The 12,818-nt window shown below is 40.2% G+C and overlaps 1 protein-coding gene across 2 annotated transcripts in view; it reads right to left on the reverse strand.

Moving 5' to 3' along the window:
• Nucleotides 1–12,818, reverse strand: part of CHD7 (chromodomain helicase DNA binding protein 7) — a 184,121-nt gene that overhangs the window by 28,809 nt on the left and 142,494 nt on the right. For both annotated transcript variants that reach the window (XM_014791554.2, XM_004435730.3), the window contains exons 14-18: nucleotides 8,705–8,848; nucleotides 7,255–7,510; nucleotides 1,365–1,575; nucleotides 644–839; nucleotides 182–349 (exon numbers count right to left, since the gene is read on the reverse strand). In XM_014791554.2, coding sequence (XP_014647040.1) covers nucleotides 182–349; nucleotides 644–839; nucleotides 1,365–1,575; nucleotides 7,255–7,510; nucleotides 8,705–8,848 — 975 coding nt within the window. The remainder of the gene's footprint in view (nucleotides 1–181; nucleotides 350–643; nucleotides 840–1,364; nucleotides 1,576–7,254; nucleotides 7,511–8,704; nucleotides 8,849–12,818) is intronic.

The following is a 12,818-nucleotide window of genomic DNA, read 5'->3' on the forward strand; positions in this document are numbered from 1 at the left end:
GACTAAACAAATGTTTCATTTTTCTCAAGAGGGTAAACCTGAATTATAACAAAGGAAAATGTGACAAAATATGCTTAAAATACTGAGGTCAAAAAATAATCAGATGCTGGATAATTTCTCACTATCAGCGAAATAAAGTCAGAAGCCAGAATAAATAACGATCTGGGCAAGTATGGTTTACCCCATTGGTAGCGCTTTCTCTCCCGCTCATGGACTGCAGCACAGCTTTATCCAGACCGAGCTTCAAACTAGCCTTGTCGAACATTTCCCTCTCATAAGAATTTCTTGTAATCAGCCTGTAGATTTTCACAGATTTGCTCTGTCCTATTCTATGACATCTAGCCTGAGCCTGGAATGAAAAGGAAATTAATGGCTACCAAAGAAAGAAAAGACTCAATTGTCAGTTATGAGAGCATCTGTTCCAATAAATAGAGGCGCAGTTTAGGAGAGGGTTAACATACTAAGAAATTACTTCTACATTACTAATGAATTGATTACTAGTTGGTTCATTTGCCCCTATCATGGGACACCACCTGAGCGACTACACGACTTTAATTTATTGGTTTGACCGGCGATTCTCCGTCATAGTAGAATGACTTAAAAAAAAGAAAAAGGCACGAGGAAGATTTTCTTGCTCGTTTACCTGGAGATCATTTTGGGGATTCCAGTCAGAATCAAAGATGATGCAGGTATCAGCAGCAGTAAGATTAATGCCTAAACCTCCTGCCCTCGTACACAGGAGGAAAACAAACCTATCGGAATCGGGTTTGGAGAATCTGTCGATAGCTGCCTGACGGAGGTTGCCTCTGACTCGGCCGTCGATCCTTTCATATGGGTACCTAGAAAACATCAGGATTAACAAGGAGGCCTGACAAACAGCTACAAGAGACTTGTTCCTTTTTTTATTTTTAAGAAAGTATTCCAATGTGGGATATATATTAACAGAATGATATTATCAGAAATAATTTCAAAGCAAATAGGTTTTGTTGTAGTTTTTCATACAATTGGTCAAATGCCTAAAGATTAAATTTCATTTTACTTCCTCTCCCGTGAAATATCTAAACTCTAAAAATAGCTGACACCTCTTAAGTAAAATAACCATTTCAATTTTAGGTAAGAACTATTCTCCCCTGGTCAAAAGAAAGAAATGGGAAACAAAATTGCCCACAAAAGTATGCAGCATCCCACTGCAGTCATCATACAGAGTAGCTGTCGTGTACATCTAAGCTTTCAAAAAGAGATGTGACACATTTTCCCCACTTCACCCCCTTTATCACAAATGTCACTTCGAGGTAAACCACCTGGACCCCATGAAAGGTCATTTTTTCATTTCCTTTTTATTCTTACGGTACAGTGGCCCTCACCGTCTTTGAATGAGGTAGTCTTCCAGTATGTCCAAGCAGCGCACCATCTGGGAAAAGATAAGCACCCTGTGGCCACCAGCCTTCAGTTTTGGCAGCAGCTTGTCAATCAGCACTAGCTTGCCAGCAGCCTGGATCATCGCCTGGAGCTGAAAATCTGGAGAGTCTGCATTGTGTGTTTCTTTAAACTCTTCCAAAATTTTCTCTTCAGCACCTGCAGAGATTGGACAGCATAACGTGAATACTGTAAAAGGTTTTTATTACTAAAAACAATGAAGTTGCTTTCAAAACCCACTGCAAACTGTAGGAACCAGAACACCATACTCATGTTTATGAAAATGAATCCATCCACTTACTCAAAGTTAGGTCTACACAAAACCACAACAGTACAAAAGGGATCAAAGTTTTAAGCACAACACATTTAGGCATTTAGGGGGGAAAAAACCACATTTTCCAACAAACAAATGTTTGCTGTCTGTAGAAACTGAATTTCAACAACAGACTGTCAAGCCAGAAGTGGCAGAAACAAGCCAAGGGCCAGATACCTACAGAAAATTTGGAACCTAACTTGCTAAAGAAATGAAGAGCTGTTTACTAGCTGAATATAAACACAAACAACAAAATCTGTTAGGAAACTAAGAAACAAGGGAATGGAGCTCAAACCATTCCAGGGCAAGGGCAGTAGTTTGTGTGTATAACTGCAAATTAATACAGCTGAAAGGATGGCAAGAAAAGAGAATTCAGTCTTCAGGATAAATTTTAGGGATTTTCGTGGGGAACTTGAGCACACATCTTCTATTGCATTCTCTACATCACCCTCCACATTCATTCTCATCTGATTATTTCCTAAGGTACTAAAATTCTATCTTAAATTATCCAAAGCTTTAAAAACAAAACAACCTCTAAGTGTTTCATGTAAGACCTCTATGCCTAACTCTTTATCTCACAGCCCCACATAGATTTCTGCTTGTTCAAAGATTTTGGTGTGTTAGAGAGAAGCCTCAAGGGAATGACATCTTCCTAAGGAACAAAGTCCTTACCGCTTCCTTCCTTGACCCCAAACACACGCTTATTCAGGAAGCAGCAGGCTAAGCTTTCCTCAACTGCTTAGGTGGCTTAACTAGAATTATGTAGCACTGGTCTGCCTCCTCCCATCTCTGGGGTTAATCAGGGCATGGCTGCTGTGCTCAGCCCCTCTCCCTAAGGACAGGGGATATGGCCAACTATTCTTTAGAAAATACAAACAAACAAATCCATCTAGTGGGATTGGTTCTCAGCCCTAAACGGGGCCAGAAACTTTCAACCACTCCTCCTACCACTGTCTTAAACATGGGAACTAACTATGTACAAGTTGGGGATACATAAACCTCAAAAGGGTTTAAAGGTGAGCTTAGTTAGGCGACCACAGCAACTCGGACAGCACTTCTGCAAGCAGCAGCAGATGTAACCAAAGTGCTATCCGATTTCCACTTTAAGGGCACTTGTGGAAATTAAGTTATCACATGGTCATATCCAGAGATACAGCTTGTTAATGATTAATCAACAAAGAATCTCACTGAGAACAGATTCAAGTCCCTTAATGTCTTCCAAGCACTAAGACCTTCTGCAAAGCACACTGTTACTTCTTACGGAGGGACTGGCAGAAAATGCCAGCTAGGCCAGAACTGCTAGACTCCCACTTCCTTTTCCACAATGAATAAAATGTTAATAATATTCAGGATTTTTCTCTAAGGGGGGGGGGGGGAAGCAAAGGTTTTACTAGGAAAAGGTAAAGAACAAAACACTGTTTAAGAGCATTAGCAGGAATGTTCTTGAATCAAGGTGAACAATGTTTTCCAAAACACGAAATTTAGATATCTACGTTCTAGATTTGGGATAAGAAGTCCGTATACTACATTAGGTCTTTTTAAAAAGTTTGATCTTGTTGCACAATATACTATAAGCTCTTTGCAATTCAGAAATAGATTTTACTCTTACAATATTTGGACAGTTATTTTTCACCCATATTATGATTATAATCCATAATCAAAATAAAATATACTGTTTTAGTTTAAAACAAGTTAATGGTCAATGAAGAGTTTTCAAAATGAAATAATCATTTTGATAAAATAAATACCAGGCATGTTTGAATTATTTTAGCAAAATATTTGAAATACAAATAATTCAAATTAGCAGAGAAATTTTTAAAAAAACTTTATTCAGAGACAAGAAAAATAACTTTCCTTCTTTTTCAACGCTACTAATAATTTCTCATCTTACAAAGAACAGTAAAAAATAAAAGTACATTCTTTCTTACCTGACAAAAGCTACTGCTGAGTTAAGCAGTTCAGGTCTTTGTTATGAATTCAGGTTCTTCAAGTGGTAGGCAGTTTACACTAGAAATACTTCATTTAAAAATATCAGCAAATGTATTTCCTACAGGATCCCTTTAGCGCTATATTTATTATGGCCAGACTAAAGAGAAGGGAAGGTGTTGGGGAGAAAAACAATGTCTACCTTCCCAAATTTTCAAGTTTACCAATTAAAGATTTACTTTGACGTTAGATTTATAAATCTCAATCAGAAAACGAATGGGCAACAGGTTACGGCAAAAGCCAGAATACTTTATTGGCACTGCTCTTACTACACACTTAAAAATGTGTATGTGCACGTGTATCAAATATAGTTATAAACCAATGTTACTGCAATAAACAAAAAATTAAAAAAAAAAAAAAAAGAAAAGAATGAGTGTTCTGCAGTTGTAGGATATAGTGTTCCATAAACATTAATTAGGTTAAGTTGGTTGATAGTGCTGTTCAAATCTTCTGTATTCTTATAATTTTTGTCCAGTTCTTCTATCCATTACTGAAAGTGCAGTATTAAAATCTGCTACTCTAATTGTGAAAAAAAATAAATAAAATAAAATAAATAAAATAAAATAAAAAAAGACAACGAACTAAATGTGGAAGTCCTTTCACTTAACACAGATGCTCACTGCGAGGGCAGTAACTGCAATGTTATCTAGCTATATTAGTCACAAACAAACAAGAAATTACTTTCTTTTGAAGATTATCAGAAAAGAACCAGTTGCTATTTTCTCTCTGAAATTCACCCATCCTGTAAGCTTCAGTCTTGTTTTCTTCCTACACCACCCCCTGCACTCCCCTACCCCAACAACAACAGACCCTTCAGTCACCCCTAATCATTAGGGGACCCTGACCAAGTTTTCAACATTATTTTTACTCTCACACTGGGAAACTAAAATTGGACATTCCACTTGGGCCAATAAGAGTAATTCCATTTATGTTACCTAGTTACCTGCTTAACTTTCAGCAAGAAAAACAACTAGCAACACTGACCAGGTGCTTACAGCGCACACACTGTTCTGAGCACTTCAGTAAAAACACTCACACACGTTAAAAACATCTCTTATTTACATAGTTCGTGTTCTCCCATCACTTCTAATTTTTTTTCTTCTACTTTGCCTATGTTGCCACTCTCAGTTTATGCACACATTTGCTTCATTTTCCACAATTAGAAATGTTGTGCACTGTTGTATTGAACTTTAGTTTGATTGGGGCTGCTTTCCTCTGCCACGCCCAATGCAAATTTCAACTTTACCTCCAAAACTGAAAACATCCCTGTAACTGCTCAATAAACGTGTATGGAGCTGGCATTATGTCAGTATACTTTCTACTCCAGATTGTGGGTGAGAATGGACAGCACTGGCCCTGGAGCAACCTCTGGGAAACACAACGTCTACCCAAGTTATCTGGGCAGTAGTTACGCCTAATGTGTGTGTGTCTTTTTTTTTTTTACTACAATTTCCCAACATAAAGGCATATAAGAATCCCTGCTTAATAGACACTTCATAACTTGCTGTAAGGACAGAAAAACTGACCTCGAGGTGTGATCAAATGGAACAACGGCCACAAATCCAAGCCTTAGAAGTCCTCCTGGCAAACAATGAATTATATAGGATGACCCTGGAGAGCAACCAGCCAAGAAAGAGACCCACCAGCTGTGTTTTGGAGGGACTTCCCACCTGCAATGCTCAATGTATGTAATTAGCATGTAACCAAACAAGGTAAACTGGACAGAAGTGGGAGTGGATGTCTAACAACCATCACTGAGATCACCTCTTTCACACACATCCTGCGGGCAGCATTTAAGCTCTTCTGTGAGTGCCTTTTCTTTCCCGTTGGAGGCTACTATTCATCGTTTTCTTTTTACCAGATATGAAATGCACAAGTGTGTGTGTCACATGTACACACACACACACACACACACGTGTGCTTTACTCATACCATCAATCACCCTGAGCCCCAATTCCATCTCTCCAACTCAGGAACAGGCTGGTTGACACTCACCATAATGGCCTTACAGGCTCTTAAACACACGGTGATTATCAGGTTGGCAGTGTAAACATATAATTATCACACATGATACTCTAGAAGACAAAGCTAAAAGCACAAAGTTTGAAAAGGGAATTCAATGATGTCCCCACCACAGCAATGACCTTGGCTGCTATGCTGAGACTGCCTTCCAGGTGTGGACCACTTTGCCATTTAGTAACAGGAACTTCTGGATCTGAGGTGGCTGACAGGTGTATAAGTTATGAAAGGGGGAAAGAGGAGGGACTCTTCAATTCAGCTGCCCTTGAACCTCATGGACTGTGATAAAGACAAAACCAGGCTTTCTTCCTTCTCCCCTGGAAGGGAACCCAATTGCATTGCTGGCCAATTATAATTGCACACAAGCACCCCAAGTTAGCCAGCTATCACCTTTCTTTAACCCATATTAACTCCAGCCTTGACGACAGCAATAGCCTCCTAGCTGGTCTTGCAGCTTGTCTTGTCTTTGTATACTCCCATCTGTTTATACAATGCTGCCAGTTCAATCATCCTGAATCACATTTCCAATCATTTCTCAGCTCAAACACTAACCATGGTTTTCCACTGCCTGCAGACTAAAGCCAAAATTCCATAACCTGGCACTTAAGGCTTTCCCAGCATGTCCAAGGGTCACTGTCCCACTGTTCCTTACATGTACTTTATACTCTGGGCAAGTTCCTCTGCTTTCCTGCCTCCTCCTCTTTGTTCATGTTACGACATCAGCCTAAATGCCCTTTCTTTTCCTAACCCTGACTGGCAAAATCCTTCTCATCCCTGCAGGCTTGTCTCAATGCCATCGCTTTCTAATGGCTTTCCTAATCCCAATCCCTGACAAAGTGAAGGCTCCTGTATTCTCCAGAGTCTCTTACACATCATAGGCATGAAATATTTATTCCTCTAATGATTTTTGGAAGTATTTAATATAGGTTTTTACTTGTATCAGTTACAAACACTATCAATTTAGTTAGGAAAACAGGAAGACCATAAAGTACTCATCAGTAACAGGGACAAACTATTAACAAAGCTTTAAGATAATCTCTCATTCTTAGGGAATAGGTGGTAAAGCCCTCTAGTCTGAGAGAAATTTCCTCCTATCCACGTTGTGAGACAGCTGACAGCCGCCTTCGCACACCACAGTTCCTCTCTGACTTCTCTGATGTAAACACACACAGAGCAAGAACATCTCAATCAGGGGCCAGCTGCTCTTTCACTGTTTGCACCTTTGATGATTTCTGGCCATGGAGCACTAACACCTCCTTTCAAGGGGTGAGACGTGGATATGTGGAAGTAGGAGAACGGCGAGGTGAGGTCTGAATTTGGGATTGGTGGGGGGCAGTGGTCCTTCGCCTTCAGCCACCACAGAAGGCGGCATCAGAAAGAAGAGGAAGCTGGTGAAACCCACGTTGAGAGGACAGGATGCAGGAATGACTACAAACCATAACATCCTGAGTCTGGAGGGAGAAAAGGATTTCTGGTGCTTCGACAGTCACTGAAACCAGCTCACAAGCGGGCAGGCTTACCGTTAATAAGGTATGGATGATTGCAGCACTTTCGTAATTCCATCATAGTGTTTAAAAGGTTAGGTACGTTAGCTTGACCACCACCTTTGGAAAGAAAGGTAAAATTCTTCTCAAGGATGGCTCGGTAATATTTCTTCTGAATGTTTGTTAGCTCAACTTCAATAATAGTTTCTTCTTTGGGGGCCAAGTTCTTTTCTACATCCTCCTTGAGACGTCTCAACATCATTGGCTTTAGAATAGCCTGGAGTTTTTGCACCTAAAAAAGGACCTTAAGTAAATACTGGTATCATGATTTGCTTGCATGTTAAAACATATCCTAACATGAAAAATCAGAATTATCTTATTTATTTACCATTCATTTTCATTTGTTAAAACCCAGTAAGGGTATGAAGGCACTAATCTTTCAGCTTTCATAACAGAAGTGCCTGAAGGTTGAATGATTCCATTTCAAATGGACTATTTCACCTATCCAGGAGTCCTGAACAGCCAGAAGGCTTGAAAAGTACACAGCAGAAAAGAACCCAATTTATTCATTTAGCCTTCCCTTCTGTTTGTCTTAAGCCATAGGGATAAAGAGGGAGGGGGAAGAGACAATGCCATGGGAGTACTATGCTTCGGTTCCCTTCCTTTCTAGAAAGAGCTATCAGAATGAGCAAGACAGGAGTCATCTAGTCCCTCCACCGGTGAGCAAGCAGAGACGTCTCTCTGGTTCTCTTTTCTGTTGACTGGAAATAGGATATAGCACACCAGATAGTTTTTATTTTAAGAAAAGCGAAACAAAACAAAACAGACTTCACTTTGAACTAAACTAAGAGGCTGCAGACGGTACGTTGGTGGAGGAGGGACATAAAGGCCAAGATTTCCAGCATATCTCCATATTTATTCCATACAGCCTGATAACGAATACCCATACAACTCTTACACTGTATAAAGTAACCAGTCCCTTTTCATACGCAATACTTCATTTATTTCTCACAGAAACCCTGTGGGGTAGTTATGACCCATGTTTCTAAATGAAAATATGTAGACTCAGCAAAGTAAGCTATATGACCAAGTATACAGAGTTAAGAAATAAGACTAGAACCTCAAAATTGCAGGAGGCAAACAGCTCTACAAATGTCAGCAACTTCTGACACTATCCCCAAAAGAATACAGAGCAAAACCACCAACCCGAATAGCATGGCAGCCTCTGGAAACGACATGAAGAGGTATGTAACCTCTCCACAAATCTCACAGCCCTTCATGAGGGCAAACAGACAAACAAACAAGAGAACCTCCATAGCGAAGACTCAGAATGCTCAAGGAAAGGAGACAGAAAGCTCACTTGTCTACTAAGTGGGCAAAAACTGATATAATTCACATTTTTAAATAGTTAAACATTAATGCTTTGCCATTTCATGGGTTCACCTTCAATTATATGACTAAAACACAAAGTAGACACGGTAAGTACCTGTTCTTCTGTTTTCAGGTCACCAAATTCTTGCATAAAGGTGGTTTCTGAAGGGAAGCGACTGGGTTCCAGGAAGTGGAGCAAGCTGAAGAGCTCTTCCACAGTGTTCTGGAGCGGGGTCCCCGTCAGCAGCACCTTGTGTTCCTGCAGGAATACAAGGAAAGCAACTCAAGCCCTAACAGAAATGGCTTCTGAAAACCAAAGCCCCTCTCTAGACACCCACGTTCCTACTTTTACTCATTAACGTTAACGCGGCACCCAGTCTACGTGAAGTCTAGGAATTAGGCACAAAGGCGGGGATAAAGGGAAACACGGTCCCTGCCTCAGACAGACACATAGAGGGGCCTCTCTGGAACTCTGCAGACCCTGTAAATGTGTCTTGCCATTTCGTTTCTTCCTGGGGTTATTAGCTCAACATTTTAGTGCCATGGCTTTGCAAGTCCCCTAAGTTTCCACGCTTTTTTCCCCACCAAAGTTTAAGATTTTTCCTAAAATCCCTAGACTCATATAAAGCTTACATGCCTCTTTCTGTTCTCTACATCAACAGTGCTCTCATCTCCCCATCTGCTTCCTGCATGACTCACTTTAGAGACAAAAGAAGTTCTACACGCAACAGCATATGAAAAACTATTTTGTTCTGCAAAAATTTCAAACTAGCAGAGAGGTCAGCTTGGTTTTAAATACCACAATCATTTTTTTTTTTTAACAGATACTATTTCTAACTTTGTCTCTTTAAACCAAGTTAGGCATTTCTTTAAAATAATTCTTCCTGTTTACAAGCTTTTTCTCTAACTTCCCTTATGCATTTGCACCCTTGTCCTTCTATTTCTCTATGTCCAACATGGAGGAGCTGTTTTGCAGTGACCAATCTTAACGATAGTGAGTTTATTAATCTTAAAGGCCTTACTATTTTCTACTCTGTTTGGCCATTTGATACACAGTATAGCTAATAAAACTATTTCAGAAAGTAATTATACCTCTAGCAGATTCAAAAGCAATATTCTGACTCAACTTGGAATCTGACAAGACTTGGTCACCAAGCAGAGAGTACATGCTCAGTAAATACAAGATGACTGACAAAACTAAGGACACGCTAATTTTCTTTATATCTACGACATACTCTGTGTCAATGAAGCTCTTTGAAGGTGAGGTGAAGAATGTGCTTTTATTCCTCCTTTTCTCCCCTTTCAATAAAGAGCTCTCTGATTCAGGAAGATACACAAACCACCATCATCCTCAGGCTCACTAAATTCATCAAGAGTAAGGAGTTTGCAAATCCATTCAGGAATTTTAATGTATAACCACACTGGAGGGTAACGTGGGCTCCAGGCCCTAACACACTCAAGTTCTGAATTACTTTATCTAAGAATTTTTTAAATACCGTCATGGAGTCAGGAAAAGAGGTATTGCAGTGGAAGAGAGCTGTATTGCTGCTAAAGAGTGTCTTCCAGTTTTCTCATATCCTTTATGACCGAGTTAAATCCTGAATTTCTAACCAAATACTTCAGAAAGAGCCTTTTAACTTATCTATTTCAAAATAAACTTGTTTGAAAAAAGGAGAGGAACTCCTCCTTTTCGTTTTTTTTTTGTGAAGATCAGCCCCGAGCTAACATCCATACCAATCCTCCTCTTTGTTGCTGAGAAAGACTGGCCCTGGGCTAATATCTGAGCCCATCTTCCTCCGCGTTACGTGGGATGCCGCCACAACATGGCTGGAGAAGCGGTGCGACAGTGCGCGCCCGGGATCCGAACCCAGGCCGCCAGCAGCAGAGTGCACGCACTTAACCGCTACGCCACGGGGCAGGCCCCTAAACAACATATGATTAATATACACAGTATCACAAAATGTCACGTTAACAGACTCAGGCTACCAAGCTTATCTCCTCCAAGCTCAACTATGCCAGTAGATATGCTTTTGGCTTGAAAACGTTACCATTCTTTTTAGCTCTGATGGAGTGATGTCCATTTAATTTCATTTCAGCAGACTCTTTAAATCGTGTGAGGCCTCCTGACCATGAAAGATGAGATAACAGAATCAATGAAGAACTACTACTACCTCCAGAGAATCCCCTCCTTGTCAGTGAGGGACAAGGAGACAGCTTTGCTTTCCAGAGGTCCTATGGAGGACAGTGAAGACCATAAATGTCCCTCAACATATCATCTTCACAAGCATTTCCTTTGTGATGAGAGAGCTGAAGACACTCACTGGTCTTTCCTTTCTTTTTTTCTTTTTGAGGAAGATTGGCCCTGAGCTAACATCTGCCAATCCTCCTCTCTTTGTTGAGGAAGACTGGCCCTGAGCTAATATCTATTGCCAATCCTCCTCTTTGTGCTGAGGAAGACTGGCCCTGGGCTAACATCTGTGCCCATCTTCCTCCACTTTATATGGGATGTTGCCACAGCACGGCCTGACAAGCAGTGTGTCAGTGCTCCCCCAGGATCCCAACCGGCGAACCCCGGGCCGCCAGCAGCAGAGCGCGCTCACTTAACCGCTGTGCCACCGGGCCGGCCCCAGGTCTTTCCTTTCTGAAAATGCACTCAAAGATAATCCTCATCAACTGCCATCTTCATCATAACTGAGTCTAGTGCACATAACAGCTGTTCCCTATGACCTGCTCTGTAGTTGGATACAGTTATTTGTTTTCACTGTGACTTAATCTAGGAAAGAAGACTAAAAAGGCCACTAAAAAGTGGCCAGTGTATAAGTTTAAGTTTATTTTAAGTAAGCATGTAAAGACCAGGCAATGAGCTGTTCAGAACTGGATAAATACAATCATATGCTAATTCTGAACAAAGATAATGTGTTCCATCTTGAAAACATCTCTTCTGAGATAAAGATTCTTGATCATCAGAAAAACAATTATTTTGTTCATTTGCTAATCGGAGCTGCCCAGCTGGTGAGCCATGGATGAGTTACAGATATGCCAAGTCCTTCAGGCAGCCAGCAGGGCTGTGACAGTCAGGATCCCAGGACTGGGCAACTGTGGTGGTGGGCAGCCTTCTCTGCTTACCCCAGTGTGAAAACAAATACTATCATTTTCTATATGTGCCATTATGTGAAAAAGGTTAGCAAACACTGCAATATGTAACAGAAAAACTATCTGGATAACAGATTCTAATCCATTAATGAAGTATTACTATAAAAAAATAGAAAATCCTCTGAAGCCTCCCAATGACAATCAGATTGTTTGATGTTGACAGAGTTAAACTAATCTGTACTCACCAATGGAGGACTATTTTACAGTAAGAATCTACTATCTGGGAACATATGAACTAAAAATAGAAAACAACTTAGATAAACTCCATCAGGTGACCAGTTAAGCCTCCAGGAAATGGCGCTATGACTGTCTCCCACGTGGACCACTGTGAAGATGGGTCCCTGCTCAGCAGGTGTAGTTAGATATTTCATGAGCATTAATGTTTACCTGCAAATACAGGTTTACTTCAATGTAATGCTAAAGCATCACCTGGAGAGACCAAACACAGTCACAGAGTTTCTCTCTTTCATGTTTACCCATGTCTTCAAAACTGTTCACCATTTCTAGTTTGTTTTGTGGACTGGCCACCAAATACTATAAATTACTTTGAGAAAGGTCTTAGGATGGGAAATCCCACCCTAAATCAGATACTTCAGTCAGACTTTTTCCCCCCAAACAAAACTAGATTTTCTTTGTTTTTAGTTAAAAGAATAGCTGGCTAATTCAATCCCATTAATTTAAGAAGAAAAGAAGCTGCTTCAAGGAACCAGCTGCAATAGAAAGCTTTTCAGTGTTCCTTCAGTAGCACCAGCCTTCAGCAAGAAATTTATAGCCATGAGCATATAGACTACTCCTTCCCATCTCAAACTCTCAATTAACAAGAGATCAAATTGATCTACAGAAGTCAACATTAAAGGGATTTTTAAAATCTTGTACTTTTTAAAAACTCATTAAAAACATCAAGACATGCTAAATGTTAACAACTTTGCTTTTAAAATATGCACTAAAAATGAAAACAAGTGATCAAAACCCACCTTGTAAACTATAGAGTGAAAAGAAGCCTGAGGATGACTGAGGTCATGTAGTAATTTCCTCTAGGAAATCATACACACAGCAGTATGGAATGGAAAATCAAT

This window comes from Ceratotherium simum, chromosome 31 (assembly GCF_057802395.1).
Source record: "Ceratotherium simum simum isolate JZ-2026a chromosome 31, ASM5780239v1, whole genome shotgun sequence".
NCBI lineage: Eukaryota > Metazoa > Chordata > Mammalia > Perissodactyla > Rhinocerotidae > Ceratotherium > Ceratotherium simum.